At 42.0% G+C, this 22416-nt stretch overlaps 1 protein-coding gene across 2 annotated transcripts in view; it reads left to right on the plus strand.

Annotated features, from left to right (window-relative positions):
- Positions 1-295: 295 nt before the first annotated feature.
- LOC8051575 (BAI1-associated protein 3) overlaps positions 296-22416 on the plus strand; it is a 331413-nt gene continuing 309292 nt past the window's right edge. For both annotated transcript variants that reach the window (XM_040220141.3, XM_040220142.3), the window contains exon 1: positions 296-457. In XM_040220141.3, coding sequence (XP_040076075.1) covers positions 384-457 — 74 coding nt within the window. In that variant the 5' untranslated portion in view covers positions 296-383. The remainder of the gene's footprint in view (positions 458-22416) is intronic.

Raw genomic sequence — 22416 nt, forward strand, 5'->3', positions numbered from 1 at the left:
CACTCAAGGCGTGCAAACGAAAAAGCATTAGCAGCCGACAGCTGGTAACGCGCCGCTAGGCAATTTACGCACAGCGAGAGTTGCTACATTGTGATCGTTCGTAGCTCTGTCCCCTGTTCTCTCCGTTCTCTCGGAGGAAACCGAGTCGTTCAGAGTAGCGAGAGTCGGAGTCGCTGCAGAAGCAGACGACAAAGCAAGGCTCAAAAGCGGCACGAAAGACGGGGAAAAGAAAAAGGCAAAAGTGAGGACGGTGGTGCCACATCGCGGCTCCTGAGGGAACCTCGCTTAGCGAGCCTTGAATGCTCTCGCTGCGTCGACGACGGAGCGGCAGCGGACTATAGTATAGCGTCAGCAGCGTCGAAAGACGAGCCCTTCAACGAACGATGGCCGAACCTTCGGCGCCGTCCAAGCCAGCCCACGAGGGAAGGCTCTTTATGGATGCACAGGATACAACCAGGTAAGCCGCCCTCCAAACTCGACCAAGAAAACGGAAAAAAATCCTCAAACCCAAACCAGAACTACTCCATCAACAAGCGGGCGGCTCGTAGCAGACGCCGCGAATGGTGCATGCGGCGTCGTCTGCGACTCTTCGTAGTATGCTACGGTTTCGGCGCGACTGAGACGGACGTTTCTGGAAGAAAGAAAAATAAGAAAATAAGGAAACGCCGGCCGAATACACGCGTTGACGAGCAAATCCTCGACTGCGAAGTGGAGATGTCACCCGCAGACGCGGGGGACTGCGTTGGACCGAGGAAACATCTCGTGCGTCAAATACGCTCCACGGCGTCGCAAAACTTCGATCGAGCTCTACGCGTGCCGAGGGATGAGAGCGGTTTTGAGAGCTTGGGGGCTTGGAGGCCCACTTCGCGTGGTCACGGATATTTGGATCGTAATCCAAGCTGGGTCCAGCGCCGACACTCTTCGATATGTTCTTGTTATATATGTTTTTGTTTCCAGTTTCCTTTTCGTTGTCAGTTTGCGCTGGAAGCCGGACGTTAGGTGACTCAGAGGAAAAAAAAGAAAAGAAAGAAAGAAGGAGGGAGTGCTACTACCTGCGTGCGTGCAAGCGCTCGTGGATTCTCCTCTCATCATTCCTTGCGCTTTTCTCTCCTTGAACTCGATGCGTCGGCGTAGAAAGTCTCGCGAAAAAATACATTATCAACGGAAACACAGGCACGCTTTACATAAATAACACGTTGTGGCATGGCATCCAAAAGTGTAAGTGGGATATTATAAACATTTGGTATACGTATGACGTAAATGATCAGAAAGGTCAGTGCCTAAAACTTCAAATTGCGTTATTTTCACAAACAAAATAGAATATCTATCTAACAGGTTTTTTGTTCCGCATTTGTTAAAGTACAGAATCGTTGGGAGTAGTATTCATTGTTCAAATTTCTGCAGATAAGACCAAGTGTTACAATTTCAATTAAAAAAAAAAAAAAAGCTTAAAAAAATGAACAGCAACATAAATATAATGCTTGCGAGAGTGATGCAGCGAGAATTGCTCTTACCTTTTTTTACGTAACGTTTTTCTTTGTTTTTTTTTCTCTGAGTTTTTATGCACTTTTTTTTTTTCTAACAACGAGGTCAAGGTCATGGCAGTGAAGCGTGCACCACGCTGGCCTGGAGGCCGCTGTGAACTCGTGCGATGAGTGCCTTTTGTTTTTCTGTAGAAGTAACATCAGCGAGAAAGCGGATTACGGTTTTGTGCTGGGCATTTTAGCAAACGTGCACTCATATTGACAGTAAAAAAAGAAAAAAAAAGCATTTACCAACATTGTAAATTACTAAAAGTACTAATTAATTAGCACTTGAAATCGTGCTTTAAGCACATTTTTGTGGCGTGCTTGTATTTCGCACCAATTACGTTTAAGAAATGTGCACTGGCGTGTAGTACTCGCACTGCACTTGTACTTTTGTAAGGAAATATAATAGACTTTCGAACTATATTTTTGGAATTCGGCTTGTGATAAACTGTTGTAACCTTTGAGACATTTGGTTGATGATCCCTTGATTCTCGGACAAAATCACGAGCTTTTATTCTTATTTTCTTATGTAACACGCAGTCCATTTTAATTATATTATTTTGTTTAATTAAATACAGGTTTCGCGGCAACGAAACGCTACACCAAAAAACACGGTGTTAAAATCATTTTTTTAAAGTGATGTTTATATGATGTACATTTTTATAAATTCTCTATTTTCTTCGTTCTTGAAATACAAAAAAAAAAATAATAACCAGTTGCTTTGTGTACTCTGCTTCAACTTCTTTTTTGGCACGCAGTTTATAAAATATCAAAATGCCCACAAGCTTTACTAAACAACTCATGCTTCTATCGCCTGGTGGCACTAGCCATACAATAACCAGTTTCATAAACCATGCATTTACGCGCAAGGAAGGGATATCAACCTAAGAAAATCTTGTGACAAAATATCGAATCAGTAATACCCTAGTGAAAAAACTTATATGCATAAGAAATGTTTTGGTCCAATAAACGCCTGTGATAGAATAAGCTCATAAAAGAGCATATATGAACCTTATGAGAACATATAAGAACAATATAAGATGACATACGCGGTTATAAGAAACTTCTTATCAGTTTCTTATAATTTCTTATATGCCCTTGTATGGTATGTATGGTATGGTAGAGTATGGATATGTTCTTCTATGATCTTATTTGATCATATGCTTTTATTGGACCAAGAAATTTCTTATACATATAAGATTTTTCGCTAGGGTAAGGGTGATTCGTGAGATACCCGACAAGTTCTGCCCACCTCAATATGAAGAATGATATATGGAACGAGAAACACAATGCTCTGTTTTCAACACCTCCATTTATTTGTATCAGGGTGTTATGAAAAAAAAAAAAAAAAAAAGAAACAAAAAAAGGTATTTAACTGCGTGTTTAGTTTCGGCCGGTTCGTTCGTCATTCGAGTTTGAAAAGAGTCGACAATTACAAGGGCAGATACGAGAAGCTCTACACAGTACAAGGTGCCCCTGTGTTCTCAAGAAATTCTTGTCTCTGGTCTTGTAATTGTACTTGTAATTAAATTGCAAACTTGGAAATATTTAGGTAGTAACCTTAAACCGTGCCTTTTCGGTCAGCTTCAATGGAGAAGCATTTCTCTGGTAAGAATTTTCTGAAACTTCTTTAACTAAAAAAAAAAAAAAAAAAAAAAAAAAAAGAGGGGGTATTTGGTGGATTTACATTTTGCTTCCAGTAACGTCGTGCGACTCCGGAATTCGAGCACGAATTCCTTCTCAGAAAGTAAGTGGCTGGTCGCACGGTTGGTGTTTTACGCTGCGGCTTAAGTTCGGTGTTTTTTTTTTTTTTTTTTTTTTTTTTTTTTTGGAAACGAATTTTAATTTGTTTTGCTATTTTTTTTTTCTTTTTGGACTGGGCGCATGGTTGTCTCTCACATGAACATTTCCCACGAACAAAAATAAAGTATATAGTGGATTTACATTTCGCTTTCAGTAACGACGTGCTACTTCGGAATTCGAGCACGAATTCCGAAACTTGCACCTTTGTATTATTTGCATTGTCATCATAACCTTGAAATGCAGGCCGTTCACCCTTGGTGGTGGCACAGCTGTTAAATCTCGTTTGCTCTACTGACGTCTAACTCCTGGTTAGCTCAATCGGCACAGCGCTCCATTGGAAATGGTCCTTGGTTCGATACCAGGACCAGGCGAATTTCTTCAGTCGCACACCAGTCATCTGGCTGTGTTTGGAGATTTGTGTTTGTCCCCTTCTCCAGGGATTATTGTGTTTGTTTTTTTAAACCAGGGCTTTAGTGCTAAATATATATGGGTGGATATAATGACGTTAAATCAACAGTAGACAAATTATGTTTCTCCTGTCACTTGTAGAGCAAACGTCGGAATGTCGACGGGGGGGGGGGGGGGGGTGTTCATTGTACTTAAAGGCTGACGTGCACTTCGTGCTTTCCACTTTTGCCGGCAGCCTTCCTTTCCTATATCCTCTCCACTTTTTACCTTGCCCCAACTTGGCTCCCCTCTCAGTTTAGGAGAGGGGAGCTCTAAGAGGTTCCATCTTCTCTACAGAAAACCGAGGTTGTGCGTCAGCCTTTAAGCTTTTTTCAAAGCTTTTTGTTCGCAAATTGTAATTTTTTTAACCTGGAAGGGGATAATAATAATAACAATCAATCAATCAATCAATCAATGTTTATTAGAGTGTTCAGGAACAACCTCGCGGTTTTGGTGCTGGCACTCTTCAAACTACCAACTTATTAAAAATACAAAAACACAATTTTACAGAAGACCCAACAAATGCAGAAGGGTAACAATATTTCCAACAGATTATTCTTACTGGTAAGAATAATCTCTTGGAAGGAAAGTTAAAGCGGGCAAAGGAAATGTGAAGCATCGAGACATCTGCAACGCACACATATTGTAAAAATAAATTTCCCACGGTCGGACATTCAGCACTTTTCAGTGCTGCTCAAGCATGAACAGGTTAACATTAAAACGATTGAAGCCCAATAGCACGAGTCAAATATATCAAGTACTTCCGAGTGACGATTATAACATTCAGCCAACCTGAGGATTGGGACTAGCCGATTAAAAGCTCGAGAGATATAAAAAGATGCTTAAAGACGTGTACGTACGCGTGGAACTCTAAGACGTACTTGAGACAAGAGGTATGGTGAATCAATCAGGCCGTGCGTGACCTTAAACAGAAACAATAAATCTACTTTCTCCCGACGCCGGTGCAGGCTAAGAAATTTAAGAAAAGTTTTAGCACATCTTCATATATCTTACGAGGTACATCATCCTTAAGATAGCGATGCTTTTTAATAGAAATAAACTTCTTTTGAACTCGCTCATTCCCCACAGTATTGTTTGGGAAATTCCATTCCACACAACCGAGGCGTACTCCAGCTGTGACCTTGCAAGACAGCAGTACAATGTGAGAAACGCAGGCGGGTCTTTAAACTCTTTTCTTTACACGACATGCGGCACCCAAAGTGCATAGAGACGAGTTGACCACCTTGGTTACATGACCGTCGAACTTCAGGCTTGAGTCAAAGATGACACCGAGATCTTTCATTTAATCGACACGAGACAGGATTTCTCCGTGGATGTTATATAAACAAGAGGTATTATGCGTCTTACGAGAAAAAAGTCATGACCTTAGTTTTAGAACGGTTTAAACAAAGATCATTATCCAAGCACCATGGAAAGAAGGAACATGCGTCTACCTGAAGCTTAGTGCAATCCTCTGGCGTCACTATTTCCTTGTAGATTTTTTATATCATCCGCGTATTGAAGAAACATGGGATTTGAAATAACACGGGAAACATCATTTACAAAAATTGAAAACAAAAGGGGACCTAGGACCGATCCCTGAGGAACACCAGAGCATGTCTTATACAACGAAGATGTCGAATTGTTTACACGTACTTATGCGTTTCTGTTGCACAAATAGCTATAATAGCTATACTACTACAACTACTACTACTACTACTACTACTACTACTACTACTACTAATAATAATAATAATAATAATAATAATAATAATAATAATAATGATAATAATAATAGGAATGTTCAGTTTCCAACAACAGGTGGGGGAAGTGGAAAAAATATTCAAAACGAAGCTTCATAAGGCGTCAGGCCCATAGGCAGTTAAAGGGATGGTAAACCGAAATTCGGATTTCAGAAAACAATGAAGGATCTGCACGCGGGACGCTACAATCTCTACAACACTATTCGTAAGGCGGTATCTTTAATGGACGGCCGTATTTTTGGAAAACGAGGTTGAGATTGAACGAGGCCGACGAGGCGCGTGACGTCAACGTATCTCGTTTCCTCCCCTCTTCGCTTTACCCCCTCAGGGCGGCGAGGAGGAGAAGAAGCGAGGCCGTTCCCTCTCCTTCTCGACTCTTCTCGGAGAAACAAGACGTCAACATATCTCAAATGCCCCCCCCTGTTTTTAGAAAATACTGTTATCCGTTCGAGATATCGCTGTGTGAGTGACGTTTTGGTGTTTGTAGCATCACGTTGCATGCTTTTGCCTCCGTGTTTTGTGGAATTCAGATTTCGGTTCAGTATCCCTTTAATCAATCACCAAATAGTTTGTGCAATGAACTTGTATAAAAATTCTATATATCCTTGCTTAAAGCGAGGAAAGTCAGGTGAACCACTAACGATTACGGCATAAAAGCCGTGTGAACGTCAACTATGAAAACACCATGCATTTTTTTTATTTCTCTTTTTTAACATTGAATGTTTTAATCTGTCCGTTTTGCAGCGTGAAAGTGACCTCTGTACATGTTGTTTAAATTTTGTTTGTCAGACGAAGTCGCGATGTTAGGCTTTCTCAATCTTTCCTGCAAATTATTTCGAGCGCGAATAAGAGTAGCAGTGGCTACCCAGTCACTTAATTTTATACTTGATCTACGTTATAAATAATATCAATATATAAAGGAATGTGTTAATTTGATTCCATTAGATATTGATTACAAAGGGTGGCGACTGTATAGTTTTAAATTCCATTGACATTACCTTTCAGTGCCGCGTGAAGCGAAAGTTACTCCCATGAAGCAACAGCTTTTCTTTTTACGCTATAATTTATTAGGAGGGCGCAGGCTAATTAAAAAAAGACTGTTTCACAGCATTACCAACACATAATTACAGTAAGCTTTAGAAGGTCTTCTCTTCGTAAGATTACGTAGGCATTTACAAAGCTGTTTTAGGATCTGCTCGAAGTATTAAAACAGAATTGCGGTCGTACAGTAATTAGGTAATTAGTAGATTACTTACGCTTTAAAAAAAAAAATATAATTAAAGGATTACATCAGTAAATCATATCCTCCCCGCAAAATATACCTCATTTGCTTTTGTCTCATATACCCAGTGTCCCATCCAGTCCGCATTTTAGACCGTAGATCATTGTGAGTAGCGAGTTTTAGTCGACCGCTTTCGTGCGCCCGCTGCGGAGAAGCACAACCTCCAGTGCGCATGCGCGGCCACTCTGAGATTGAGCGTTAGTTAAAGTTAAAGCGGTTAACTAAAACTCCCTATTGACTAAATTAACCTTGGTGTACTGCGGAGAAGCAGACTCGAATAAAAATTTCGAAGGTGCATGTTTATCGAAAAAAGAAAAATATTCGTGTAGGATCTGTTTAATAAAGAAACGAGAAATTGAAGTATATAAATTATAGTGAGAGTATGTAAGGCATATATTTTCATATATATATATATAATATATTTTCCCGTTTATTGGACATATTCATATTATTTTTGTCACTATCCTCTGCGTCAACTCCTTCGTGCTACTTTGTGAAAATAGCTCGATGTCGCTGCTCTGAAGCGTTCTTACGCAAGACGAGCACTCTCGCTAGAAATGCACGTCTCAAAGCCAAGAGCGCGGGCTAGCTCGCGATTGTAGCTTTGGCTATGGCATCCGCAGTGCTCTAACTCTGTCAAAGCATGTCGCTCGAGGGCATGCGTATAAAACGCAAGACGAAGTCACGTGCTGCGAGGCTGCAGCAGTGTGTGGAAGCTGTGCTAGCCTTGACAATGTAGCTCAAGATGTTTTACGCCGAGTATACAACTTTTCCACAAGGGCGCAGCCATCTTGAATGTCGTCAATTCTGGTATGCGTTAAAACGTCGTTTTGAGCTTTCCACGCCGCTGGAAAGTGTTTAGAAAAAAAATGCGTGGTTGCCACACGCTCTTGTTTCGCTTAACCTATGTTTTCTCGCATATTCCGGGTTGAAATGTTTTCTTATTTTTTTGTTTTGCATACCAGCTACGAAACCGACGTGACCGGGAACGAAAGACGTCTATGGACGCTTTCAACACGCGTCAGATTTGAGCCGCCATTGCCGACCTTCTCTCGTCTTAGATGCCGAGCCACTGAAGCGGGCGTTGACAAGCCTCCACAAAGTCTATATGCTGATGAGAAGAACACACTAGAATCCAAAATAGCAATAGCCTGGCCTGCTATAGTAATGAGGAAGTGAAGTAAGCAGAATAAGATGAATCCAAAACTGAAGGTTGGTTATGGCGGCACCCATGCACAGCTGCTGCAAAGATTCCATACTCTATTTCACCTTATGATGTACCGCAGGAAAGGCTACAAGTGCGAGTTCCTAGCTCTAGGGCCCACCTCGGCTTCACAAACTCTCGTGCACTAAGGGCAGCTGCCAACGCAATGAGCTCGCGCTTCTAGCCTTCGCTGCGGTTCAACATAAGGTGAAGCGGAGTGTATATAAGGAGTACCCACTGGCGTCCATAGCTGTGTGCGCTAGTGCTGAGGACGTCCTGGCGAGCCTCCACAGTTCTTTTGCAAAATGCATTTCACACCATCTAGATTTCCGGTCTTAGCAACCTAGTAATGTGAGCTCGTTCTGAGCATGCGCTCTAACATCGCCCTCAAATATGGCGTCCAGTGAATACCCCCAATAGGTGAGCAGCTGTAACAATGAAATGTATTGAACAAAACGTTGTAGAGACACGTTTTAAGCGTTACCGTACGTCATAATTTTGCAAAAAAAGAAAACAACTTTGAACGTGGTTTTAAGCGTGAATTGCGTACTAACTTTTGAAGTCGATTTTAGGAGTCAAGTTTTGTCCCGGCAGCCTCGAGTTCTGGCGAACGCTTGACGAAAAAAAAAAAAAAATATGTACCACGATTACATTCACTGCCTCGCTTCTCAAAATACGTATGCATCTCTTCTCTTCTGTTCCCCCATTAACCGCAAAAAAAGACAAAAAATACAATTAATCCTTATGCACGGAGAGAGTGCGCAGGAACACGCGTATCTATGCAAGACGTTGAAGAGCTCTAATGTTTTTCCTTGGCTATCTCCGCGCTCGCTCATTAATTTCTAAATATACTTTAACTCAAATTTGTTGGCGTTTTGTGTCATGTATTATTAAAAAAAAAAACAAAAAAAAAAATCCTTTTTTGTTTTGTTTTGTGTCAGTAGGTGTATACGTGATGCGATTGTGTTTACATTTTAATACTACTCCACCATCTGTAAAAGAACCTTTCGCAGATGGAGCTGCCTTCTCTTTAATTATGTAAGCACGAAAGCTCAAATCTACATATCGCGGAACAAACAAACTGCGAATTGCTTCCGAGAAACAACAACAATTACAATAACGTCAGCAACGATATATACGTATTAAGGGCCACATATACGTCCCCCGGGCACATCGCGTGGCGAGACAGGTACTCTTTCTCGGACAAACGCGATACTTTTTTTTAAAAGTAGATGGATTTTGTTTTTGTTTTTTCAGTTTACAAGAAAGTAAAAAGAGATAAGGGCATCTCGATATGCATTTTTAATGTACTTTAAGTTTTAGTGGTCTAAGACACTTTCAAACTATTTGTAAGGTACCGTTCATGAACTCGAAATATATATATTTAAATGTATTTTCCAATGCATATTATTTTGGTTCATGAATGTGCAGAATGAAGATGATGTTACCGTATTGTTTTGTTCTTGTTTTGCCAAAGGCTGCGTTTTGTTTTGTTGGTTTTACTTATAATCATTGTCAGCTTAAATGATTAAACGCAGGGTTTAGCGTGTACCGCGACCATCTCATTAACGAGTTTTAGAATAACGTGCGCAATTTTAGCGTACGCAAGCGCTAAATTTAGCGCTCGCGCTTTAGCGCCACGGTACGCGAGAAAATTTGAAAATAGCGTTTTTTTCCGCCGCAACTCCACAAACTGCAAAAAAAAAAAAAAAAAGCATTATCGCGCTTGCAACGCCACCAAAATACAGTACCAAATTGTATTTTACACAAAAGAACTGCACATTGAAAAAACAAAAAAAGAAAACGTTTTGTTATGATGAAATGATAATGAAAACTCCGTTCGATACGATAGAAGATGATCAAGGAGCTTGAAAAACAAGTGCATCGTCACGGCATTTGTTGTCCTTCTGGGTTTCCTATCAACAACTAAACCAATCACCCGCAAAAAAAAAAAAAAAAAAAATTTAAAGCTTGTTGAAAAAAAGTAATCGGAGCTGGGATATTAAAATGTCAACAGCTTTTCATCTGAGTTTCTCTAGGTTTTCTGATGAACTTCTCTTGAATATTGGCCCACTTTTTTAATTTAAAAAAAAGTCAATAGACTTTCTTTTGCCTCCAAGATGCCTTCTCTGTAGGTTTTCAATTGAAAAGCTATATATATATACAGTTCTTCATTTGAGAACCTACAACTGTCTAAAAAAAAAAGCTTTACGGCTCAGATTTTTATTGAACAAGGTTTTGGAGGCTTACATAGGGCTTTTCACTGTGCTCCAAATTAACTGCCGCACAACCAAAAAAAAAAAAAAAGGCGTGATTTTTTTAGATTGCGAGCTAAAGTTCCAAGCGCGAGCGCTCGTTCTGTGGAAGAATGCTTCAAAGCAGCGACCTCGAACTCTGGTGCTTTTGGAATTGGCTGCAGTCTCAACTTTAAAAAGCTCCTGAAAAGAAAAACAAAATCTAAGCAGTCTGGTTCGGGCACGCGTGTCAAAGAATTAACTTTACGCAAAAAAAAAAAAAAAAAAAAAAAAAAAAACTTGTTTGGAGCAATATTGACGGCGCGAGACGGGATTTAGTCTAGTCACCTCCTTTCCACTTTTTTTCTTTCTCAGCCTTTCGGGCGAGTGGAGGAGCGGATTGCCATCTCGTTGAGTGAATGACCATTCCGTGACGTCATGGACTTTGCGCGCAGAATTTCAAATAAATCTCTCGCCGTCAATATTGCTCTAATTTTTTTTTCGCGTAAAGATTATTTTTTTTTGTGTCGTGCGTGTCCCAAGCAGACTGTTAAAAAAATTTTTTTTTTCTTTTCAGGGGTTTTTAATGGGTGAACGGAATACATGCATCCCACAAATGCACATAGGAAACGAGCACAAACACTGTGAAGCACTGAACACCCAAATCACAGTCCCGTTAACTGCTCCAGAGCCTTATATAGCCTTGGCCGGTGGCCACCTCAGCATTTATTAATGTTCCAAGTATCCGATCGCCTTCTCGAGGAGTCTGTCAATGGGAAAACAGTGATCCGATGTTCGTGGACTCTATCTCTTATTAGAAGGCATCGGTACAATTAGTAATAGTTCGGCGCAGTAGCTAAAACAACATCCACAAAAACAGCTCCTGGAAGCAATATTACCGCTTCTCTGCATAGCACCACTCAAGGCGAGGCGAGTCAAGGCAGTTTCTCTACTTTGAAATCGTCATTTTGGTTTTATTTACTAGCTGACTAGTTTAATAGGGTCAATAACGTCATTATAGTCTCAAGTGAGAACAGCAGGGAGTGTCTCACTTTGCCTCCAGCACGCGCTCCATGCCTTGCACCGTGCTTTGACTGCACGAGGCGCGCGTGACGCCAACGCGTTGTCAAGGGTAGAAGGCTCGCGCTGGAGGCGGGGCAACTAACCGTTTCCACCTTGTCAAAGACTGGGGAGGAACTTGGTTACTGTTGACATCTATACTCCGTCTCACTAAAAGCTTGCAGTAGAGCCAAACCTACAGGGAAGAGAGCGTATGCCAACCTGTTCAAGAGAAGGGAGCGGACGAACGGGAGAGAAGGGCTGAGATTCCCCCCTTCCTCTTTTCCCTCCTCTTGAACAGATCGGAATACACTCTCTCCCCTATAGCTTTGGCTGTACTGCACGGTTTTAGTGAGACAGAGTTTAGTCAAGATGGTATACTATGCTGAACAAAAACTCAACAGAAAGTCCGTGGCTTTTCTATTGGCACTGGCTACAGAGAGTCAACTGGACATTTTCAACACGAAGTGAACAGAACGTCTGCAGTCTTTTGATGACACGGTCAACATGAAGTCGACAGGAAAAAAAAAGATGGACGTGAAGTTAATAGAAAGTCAACAGCTTTTCTTTTGACGCAAGCTGAAAAAAATAATGGGAAAAATTTTAACGCAAAATCCACAAACTTTTCGTTGACCATGTCGACAGGAGGTGAAAATCAAAACAAAGTAGTCAAAATCAACGAAAAGTCAACGCGTAAAAAAAAAATAAAGGAAGTCAAAAATCATTTTTATATGAAGCAGTCGAAGTTAAAATGAAACCAAATATGAAATCAAGCTGAGTTAGGCTAAATTTAGCGGATTGGGGGAGGGGGGGGGGGGGGAGGGTGTTTACCGTGTCACCGCCACCTGCTGCAATTGGCTAGCACCGCCGTCCAATAGCAGCAGGGGGTGAGGAATCGGTTCCTTGTTCACCCCGTGTAGATTAGGGCCCCTGATGCCTCATTATATACAATTTTATTGTCCCCGCTGAATTGAGCGGGGAAACATTTGCCGCTATGTTTAGCAAATCTTTTGCTTTACTACTTTTTTCTCATTCGCTCAAGCAGCCCTATAACCCTAAACGCATCATAAATAAATTAAAGAAAACGCGCTTTTTTATTGATTTTTAACAATGTATTGGATGATTGGCTGGTTCTGTCGGAGCACCCCATCTCTAAAAGCTCGCTACCTGTGCGTATCCAACGAACGCGCGCGGGGAGTGATGTTTCTGGATCGATTTTACAGCGGGCATGGTTCGACCCTGTTGTTCTCTGGCGATTGCGACGGCGGTCGTGGCTTTTGCCTTCCCATGGGGCAATCTCGTGCATTTTTTTTTTGTTTGTTTTCATCTGACTTTATGCACTATATATGCGACTTTCGCGGCGACGGCTGACTGGAGGAGTACTGTACACGTATCACTTGAGCGTCCTATGCAAATTAGCTCAGATTCTCGCAGCCACATCGATCATGGACACACACGAGGAGGAAAGAAGCGACCGCGAGTTGTTTCTACAAGGTTGCTTACGCTTAAGCTCATCAGCTTTCATTTCCCGGCCGCTCGAAACTGAACGGGTTGGAAAAGGCACATATGACTAATTTCATTTATTTTTATTTTTAATCTATGACTTTATACATTGACGTGCGGTTTGAAGGGTAACACAGCTGCCGTGGCGCTGCTGTGGGCGCGGCGCAGACGCGCTTCTGGTTTTTACACAGGCGCAGCGCCCACATTCGGTGTGCGGGCAAACGCAGGCTTCTTTATTAAAAACAACGTGTTGTAGGGGAACCCCGCATGGACTTTCCGGGTGTTGGCGTTGATCAGACGGTAGCAAGATCATGGGAGGGAGTGTGAGCAAGTGAGCGCGGCTGTTGGTTTGATGTCATGGCGCGCACGACCAATGGTGTTGCGCCACGCGGGAAAAAAAAGGGGAAAAAAAGGGGGGGGGGGGGGGGCGTGCAGGCGGTGCACTAACACCCCCCTCTCTTTATCCCCCTTTTTTTCCAACCCCTCCAACGAAGTAAGAACGGCTACATAGTAGGGTAGGGACTGCACTCTAAGGAAAAAAAAAAAAGTATGTTCTTCCACCCCTTGTCACATATACGACACCCCAAAACTTCAGTCCGACGTACAGCGCACTGACGTTGAACCGAGGGTACCTACTTTCACGAGCGGCTTGATAGCCGAATGGTACAACTTATTCCAATAGCTAATGCACGTGTGACTGACTGCAAAAGAATGAATCGGGTTTTCCTTAACCTTACTGCAAACCTCTGTTCTTTTTTTTTTCTTTAGTTTTTGATACGTATTTTAGATGTGTATTATGTTTTATCGCCACCGTTCTCAAGCCCCTCCTAAAAGTTGGGGCCATCAGTTCTACGTTAGTGCGGTGTACTACGTCGAACTGATATTTTGGGGTGTATTATATCATATGTGATAAAGGGTGTAAGGCTACACTTCTTTTTTTTTAGAATGCGCGTATTAGTGCAATAATGTAGTAGGCGTAGAGGAATCTTAAATTGCTGCTCGTTAAAAGATTCAGTCAAGGGCTATGGCACCTTCGTTGCGTTCGAAGAAATATCTAAGCCAGGGAAATACTTATACTGCACAAAGGACGAGGACAGAGGCAGAAACAAGTATACGACACACGCAGCGCAGACTTCCAACTGTTTATTTGGCGCAGACTCTGCGGTATAAGTAGGAGTATAATCAGCTCGCGACGATAAAAGGGAGATTAAACGCGACCATCCACAAAAAGCCATTTCTTTATCTGATAGTGAAACTGATTGCGTGTTAAGGCAGTCGTGACCTTTCTTTTTAATGAAGTAGGCTTCCACGAGTTTTTTTTTTTAACGTTATACTTCCTTTGCTCTTGCGAATAACCGCACCTATTACGAGGCACTGGCAGATGCTTGCTTGAGCTGTTTCTTTGTCGACAGAAAGTGTTCCCGGGCCCTCAAGTTGAAACATCGCCCAGTCTGACAAATGTACACTTGCCCGCAAGAAAGATGTCTTTCATAAGTAACACCTAGCTTCATCATAGGGCACACTTTACTGAGCTTGCAAGGCGCCGAAAAGACGAGCGAGACACCGTGTCTGGCCGCCACTTTTTTTTAGGTTATGGGACAGGCCATGATAGTACGGAAGTACTTGCACGATCATTTGTTTCTTTTTGCCTCTGCTCTTTGGAACCGCCTTTTTAGCCTTTGTAGAAGGCTCTCACATAGAGCAGAGACCAAGTGTTGGGGGGTACCCCGCAGCAACTCAGGCGGCCATCGGCCAGTGCATTCTAATACGTGCGGTTGCTACCCTGATTCGCGATGGACGCGTGTTCTCGCAAGACCAAGGAAAGTAGCGAAAAAGAAAACTCGTGGAAGCCTACTTCATTAAAAAAGAAAGGCCACGACTGCATAAGCATACCATCAGTTTCACTAGCAGATGAAGAAATAGCTTTTTTTTGGATCGTCTTGTTTAATCTCCCTTTTATCGTCCCGAGCTGATCTGCCCTGCGTGTGTCGTATACTTGTTTCTGCCTCTGTCCTCGACCTTTGCGCAGTTTATTTATTTCCCCAGACATTAACAAATTCTAGCCCACCAAGAGAGTTACTCGAATCTAAGATTTTACTTCATTATGCTGATGATTTAGAAGATCTAGAGAGAGATAGAGAGAGGATAAAAAAAGAAGAAAAGGTTCCGATAACTAATATATATATATATATATATATATATATATATATATATATATTATGCGAGTTGATAGGGTTTACTAAAAATGTTCTTTTCTTTGGGTTGGGTAGCTAAAAATGACGTACTGTGCCTACATCAGCCAGTCTTTCACAGGTTACTCGAAAAAAGTAATCGATTGCCAGTACGTACAATTACTCTTGACTAAAAAGTACTAAATTAAGTTATTTTATTACTTAAAAAAAAGTCACCTTTACTTTTCCGGTTACTTCCGATTTTCAAAAAGACAGATTTATCAACCCCTTTGAAAGCGAGCCTTTCGTACTGTCCATTATTGGATTAGATTCACCGAATTGCTGTAGTACTTCCCAGTATAGAAGTAATCAAATGATTATAAAATTACTCCAAAAAGGACTAGATTACAAGTAATTTGACTATTTGTAATGAGTATCGTTCAAGACTGACAGCAGTCCTGGTCCTCTATGTATAGTTGGAGGGAAAAAGAAAAAAGTGATAGTATCTTGTTGTTTAAAACGGGCTAGATCGAAAAGTCATCAAAATGTAAATTGAGGTGATATATATTCCATCTCCCGTGTTTCGCGTTTCGCTTTAAATAAGTCAGTATTCTGCGTGTCATATTCCATGCTTCCTATTTACATTCGATGTCAGTTTCAATCCGTTATTACGATCCACATTGCATATTGATTTTGGCATTGAAGTCACTCTTTTAGTTTTTTTTTTTTTTTTGTTCTTTCTTTTCAATTTAATGCTCGACTCGGGGGACTGAATCTCAACCTCTGTGGTTATATTTTTTGTTCAACTTCGTATTAAGTTCTATATTTTATTGGAGGTTCGGTTCCGTAAGGCCATAATCGAAAGTCATAGTCTCATTTAATATCCCATTTCAAATTTGCATGAAGGTAAATTTCGTTTAAGTTCGTATTCTAATTCGTTATTGAATTTCCAACCCACTTCCACATTACATGAGACAGTACCGGTTTGAACTTAGAAGGCATTAAAGAGTCGTTTCGGGACCCGTAATTTTTATTAATTCAGTCAGGTCACATGACATCAATTTCCCAGCCAAATTTAGCGGAGAAACTGAATTGGTGTATGGATTACGTGACGTTAGTTTCCCCGCGAAACTTAGCGGGGATGCTGAATTGGTCTGTAGGAGATCTCGTGACGTCGGGTTACGTGGCAGCTATTTCCCCGCTAAATCTAGCGGGGAAACTGAAATGATGTATAGGTAAGGGGCGTCAATTTTCCCGCTGGATTTAGCGGGAAATGCGCGTACGAAAAAAAAAAATTGGGATTGGAGGGGGTTTCATTAAAAAGCATCTTATGCTTCAAAGTTTTCTGGTATTCGTATATATATATATATATATAAACAAATATGTGCAGATGAACGAACCGTACTTAATCCAATGAATCAAAGAATCAAAGTTTTTAGGAAACCGCCGAAAGCCAAAAATTGGCGGAGCCAGGATTTTCGGCTTTCGGCGGTTTCCTGAAAACTTTGATTCTTTGATTCATTGCATTAAGTACGGTTCATTCATCTGCACATATTTGTTTATATCCTCCTCGGAGACCACTTACGATGGTGTGAAGTGCCAGTGTTATATATATATATATATATATATATATATATATATATATATATATATATATATATATATATATATATATATATATATATAATGGTGTTTCATGAAAAGTGGACAAATTTGATATTGCGAAAACTACAGGTCGCAACAAAAAAAAAAAAAGGCTTGTGTCGTTTTGGTCCTGGGCCAGGGGTCTATTTAAAAAAATTATTAAAGTCCGGGATAATTATGTTGTTAAATATTTTGCGTAATTAATTTTTTTATATATTGCGTTCAAGGGCATGGTTTTAATTAGAAAATTGCTCAACATCATCGAAAAACGCTCAATCAAGAAATTGCAGAACGATAGAAGGCACACGTAGCATTTTATGGCTTTCTGAATGACCGCACAAATTCGACGGGTTTTTAAGTTTCGGTTTGCTATCGGAGCGCATCTCGACCCCGACGGCACCGCGCCCCGTGGAGAAATAGTGCAACCAGCCTCTGCTGCGCTGCGCGAGGACAGCGCAGAAGAGGCTCAAGTGCCTTGGGTAAGACACACAAGTCACCAAATGGACGTTCCCCGAAAACAACAACAACAACAACAACAACAACAACAACAACAACAACAACAACAACAACAACAACAACAACAACAACAACAACAGCAACAACAACAACAACAACAACAACAACAACAACAACCGGCAGCGACCTTTATCTGCAAAGTCCTATAAAATGCATGAAATGCAGTATTTCATCGTTTTAATTATTTGAATGATGCCAAACCTTTTTTTTGAGCTTAGTGAAGAAGAACCGTTATTTTTTATCGATTTCCACGGCACATTAATTGAGGGGAAAACTGGGTGCTCAGGTCACGTGGCGTCAATTTCCCCGCTAAATTTAGCGGGGAATTTAAATTTGTGTATACATACGTCACGAGACGACAATTTTCCCGCTTAATTTAGTCGGGAAATTGTATCGATATGTCAAGTACCGTCGAGTCACGTGACGTCAATTTCCCCGCTAAATTTAGCGGGGAAACTCAATTGGTGTATAAACCACGTGACGTCAGGTCTCCTGACATCGTTTGACGTCACGTGACATAAAACACCAATTCAGTTTCCCCGCTAAATTTAGCGGGAAATGCACAGAGGGATGGACGGACGGACGAACAATATTTTGGGATTGGGGGTTTTGTTGAAAACGCATTTTATGCTTGAATAAATGCAATATTTGCGTCGTGAAGCAAATTTTGAATTAGGAGCGATTCCGAACGATGCTTCTGCTCCGAGACGTCGGAACCGAAACAGAAGCATGTTGAGGTATCATTCTTACTTAGTCCTCGACGTAAAAATTGCGGTAAAAAATATTTGTTCCAGGAAAGTTCGTTCATCTTGTGACATATACATATCCTTTGCATGCATTTAAAAATAATTTTTTTCCTTTCTTCTTGTGGGGCGAAAGTTGAGGGTCCCTTTGAAATCAAGTATTTGTGATAAAAAAAAGAAAGTACGTTAAAAACGAAAAAAACAAAAAAAAACAAAAACGTTTTCATCTGAGAACAACATAAGACAAGAACTATATATAGCTTGGGCGACGAAAGAACTATGTGCAAGACTTATTTTTCCGCTCGCGGTGACATTGAAAATGTGTGAATGCGGTTCTGTTTCCGACGACTTGAACTTAGTGCTCATAATTCCGATGTGTGCTTCCTTTTGAATTTTTTTTTACGCAGAACGCGTTTTGGGTTAAGATTGCATACAAAAGTGACTCCCCAAAAAAGGGTAACGCAAAAGATTATTTTAAAAGTGTAACTTAAAAATGGAGCGCGCTAAAATTAGCGGAAGCGGAGAAAGTGAATCTCTGTGTAATTATATCTACACCAATTCAGGCTTTCCCGCCCATAACTTTAGCGAAAAAAACTGAATTGGTGTACATAAGGAATACACCATTTGAAGTCTTCCCGCTAAATTAAACTAAAAAAAAAACACTAAACATAGAAACAAAAACTACCTGACTAAGACAGGCACGCCCCAAAATAAATGTTCCTCGAAAAAAAAAATGTTTTTTTTTGCCCAATATTTATGTTACAATACGAATATTTGGATTTGGGGGCGAAGCCGTTATTGCACCCCCGTGTGATGATGATAATAGCGTTTGCGCCCAACTAGTAGAGTGCCCTCTGAGGTCCAGCGAACTCAGAGTTGAAAACTCCGTATTGTAGCATAACAACAAACAAAAGTAGCCCCTCGCAGTTGCGTGAAGATGTGCCATCTTGTGACTGCGTGACATTTCCCAATCCAGCACACATCGCCTTTCCGTGTCAGGAAACAGGTGCTCTGTGCCGCGTCGTTCGTTTCGCATTGTTATCCCCATAGCTGCAAAACGGTCGGTTGGTTCTCCGCGTGTTCCGAGGGGAATTAAAAAGATATGCACAAACGCGCAACACTGACTTCAAGCCGCTGCTGTGCTGCTGTGGCGTTGCTGTCGGCTCGACGCATGCGCAGACGGTTCACTTCACGCGAATCCGGCTTGTGCGCAAGCGCGGGCGGACCAGTTCGCCAACAGGTCTGGGAGTCTTGCTTTCCTGCAGAGCACGAACCAACAAATTGCGACGATTGTATCTCAGCGAACGACGGAGCTTCTAATACTATCGTAATAATACCAGTTAAATCGAATATATATTTATATACAAAAGACGTGTCGCTGTTCCCATGAAACTCATCCCTACACATTCCGTGTAAAAAAAGAAAGGAGAAGGGATCTAGAGAAAATAACCCGGCATTAGGAGCCCCGCACCCGTAGTAAGCGCCTATTCTTGTAAACCGCTTAGGAGCCGTGTCTCCTGCTATATAGCTCACTCGCAGACGATGCTCCGCAAAGTGTTCGTCGGGAATTTTCGTTTCGAAAGAACGCGGACCGGGGAAAAGTGCGACCGAACACTTTTCCCGATATCCTTGGCTCGGAGAATTAATATCGATTTCGCCTTCGCGCTCGGAGTGTGTCTATGTCGGCGCCAGGTGGTTTTGAAGCCCCCCGGTGCTGTTTCCCTCTCCTTCCCTTTTGGTCTCCCTTTCCCCGCCAAAGAAGAGAGTGGTGCGCTTAGCTGAAAGATGATAGCGGGAGACCACCATCCTCGTTTTATGGCGCCACCTGCATAGGAGGGAACCCGTTTACGTGCCGCGGATTTCCGTACCTCATATCTGTTTTACACTTTTCCCTTCAGTTCAAAATACACAAACATCTTGCTTACTAATGGGGTTTTGAAATTGAATTTCTACCTACTACGATTATATCCAGTTTCTAAGAAAAGAAGAGACACGTATGGGCCGAACCTATATTAAAAGGGAATACTCATGTGAATTGTCAGTTGAAATACCCCGTGGCTGTTTGTGGATGGTGTCTTTTCTTAGGGATTATGGCAAAGCTCAAGGACCCCCATGAAAAAGAGAAGAAAGAGACAACAGTGCGTAACTAAGGGGTGTATAGTGGCAAACGCGTTACCGCCATCCCCGTTGTCTGGCGCCACCGACAAAGGAGGGAAATAAGCCACGGATTTCAGCGCCTCAGATCTACTGTACCCTTTCTCTTCATTCCGAAATAAACAGGCCAACAACGTACGTTGTACTAATAGGGTTGTGGAATTGAATTTCTCCCTGAGTATACATTACAATTGTATCTGCAGTTCCTAAAAATAAAAAAATAAAAAACGGGAGTGGGTGCTGGTGTAAATTTTTAGTTACGATCTTCCTCTGGTTGTTTGTAGGTGGGGTCGCTTATTGAGGTCTGAGACGGCTTTCTGGCTGCATAGGCATACACACAACACAATTCTTTCTATTAGATATACCTCACGTGCATGCTGCGCAAGCTTGATGTTGGTCGGTTTCGGTCGTTTCTGTATGTCGCTCTAGTGGTACTATAGGGCATGAGAGATCGCGACGAAGCTTCATGTTGTAGATAGAGATGGTGACTTTGTTTACCTAATTTATGTAGGGTGGTGATTTGGGCCAGTTGGTAACAGTTAAACATGATGAAAAACAACCTCAGATAAACAGGCACGAAGAACGGGTAAAGAATACGACAGGATCACAGCCGTTATCCTGTCGTATTCTTTACCCGTTCTCCGTCCCGGTTTATCTGAGGCTGTTTTTCATCATGTTTACCTAATTTATTTGTTCGTAAGAACGAAAGGTCCTCCGCCTAGAATATCTAACAAAAACAACGAGAGGTCCGACGTCGCGGACGAAGCGTTGCCCGGTTTTACTTCGTGTCCCTAAGACTTGGTATTTCGGCGAAAACTACACGTTTCTTCCTAAATAAAAAACTAATGGACGCCGTTAAAAATAAATAAAAAAGTTACCCGGTTTAAGGGGGACGTTCGCCCGCTCCCTTCTTAAATCTGGCCCTGCCCATTGTTACGTTTTAGCGGTACATTTAACGGAACAACTGAATTTGCGTATAATTACACCGATAGAGGTTTCCCCACTAAATTTAGCGGCACAAATTAAGAGTTACGCATCCTGGCTACGACCTTAGTGGTAATTTTTTTTATCGCACCGTAGCCCCTTACATATTCCGTATAGAAAACAATACTCGAACAAACGAACAAAAACAATCGTGGATATTTAAAATTCATATCCAGATCAAAACGGCGATTTAAAAGAAGCGAAATATAATTTCCACCCATCGCCCGTATAGCTAACAGCCGAAGACAACACCGAGACGTGTAGGCGTCTGCTGCCGACATCCTGCGACGCTGCTGTTAGTCTAATTCGCGCGCGGCAAATCGCGCCACGTGCAGTGCAAACACACGCCGCTGCAGGTCATTAAGGGAGTTCGTAAGCGCTAAGGGCCAACACGCCTGGGTCTCCAACGCACCGCTGCACGCTGAAACACTTGTCGGCTCGACCGCGTTAGCGGCGTCAGACTTTGCCCAGCCCCTACACCTACATTCCAAATGGCGCGTGACAACTACTGAACAGATAAAAGCGAAAAGGGAATAAAACAAAAAAATACCCTGTCAACTCCAGGGACACGCCAACAGCTGGGCGAAGCGAACGGACTCCTCGTTTATATCGATCCAATTAACCTCGCCATATTCCTCGAGATTATTTTCTACCTCCCTTCCTGCCCCCTCTTTTTTTTTTGTTGCTGTTAGGACCGGTCGGGGGCATCCGTCCTCCCAAAATGGAGTCCCCCCGAAAGAAGTTAGCACACGATTTTCGGTGGCTGGGAGAAAGGGGTGAAGGACAAGGAGGAGCCTGGGCGCAAAAGCGGAAGTCACGTGATGGCCAAGACCCGTGACGTCAATCTTCCGGTTTGCTCCGGGGCGCCCTCGTGTTGGCCTGCGAAGGTATTTTTGGTTATCGCGGCGTGCAATGAGCGATTGAAGATGATTGTCGAGCAAGCGGGGAATCGTAGGAAAGGACGCGTGCTCGAGGTGGACGTCATATCATTGCTATGTTTGTGGTGGGGGACGCCGTTGCGATAAAGCCGAGGACGGTCTTGGTTTTGAAGATTATATTGTCTCATTTCCAGTTGCCAGCCTAATTGACAAAAAAGAAAAACAATTTACGAGGAGTTAGAATTGACATTTCTGCGACTCGCAAAAAATAGGGTTTGTGTATGAAACACCAACCCCAACTTCTCACACGATGAAACATTCTTTCAGACAATAGCGAAAGGCAAATCATTCGACTGAAAAGGGTAGGGAAAAATCGGCCGGCACCGTCCACATCATTGTTACAGGCACGTTCACTGAGCGCCTTTATGGTGACATTATATGGTTCTTCCACGTAATACACACTCTAAGAACTGCCTGCACGCCTACTTACCCGCAAAACATT

This window comes from Ixodes scapularis, unplaced genomic scaffold (assembly GCF_016920785.2).
Source record: "Ixodes scapularis isolate PalLabHiFi unplaced genomic scaffold, ASM1692078v2 PGA_scaffold6__148_contigs__length_123643588, whole genome shotgun sequence".
Lineage (NCBI taxonomy): Eukaryota > Metazoa > Arthropoda > Arachnida > Ixodida > Ixodidae > Ixodes > Ixodes scapularis.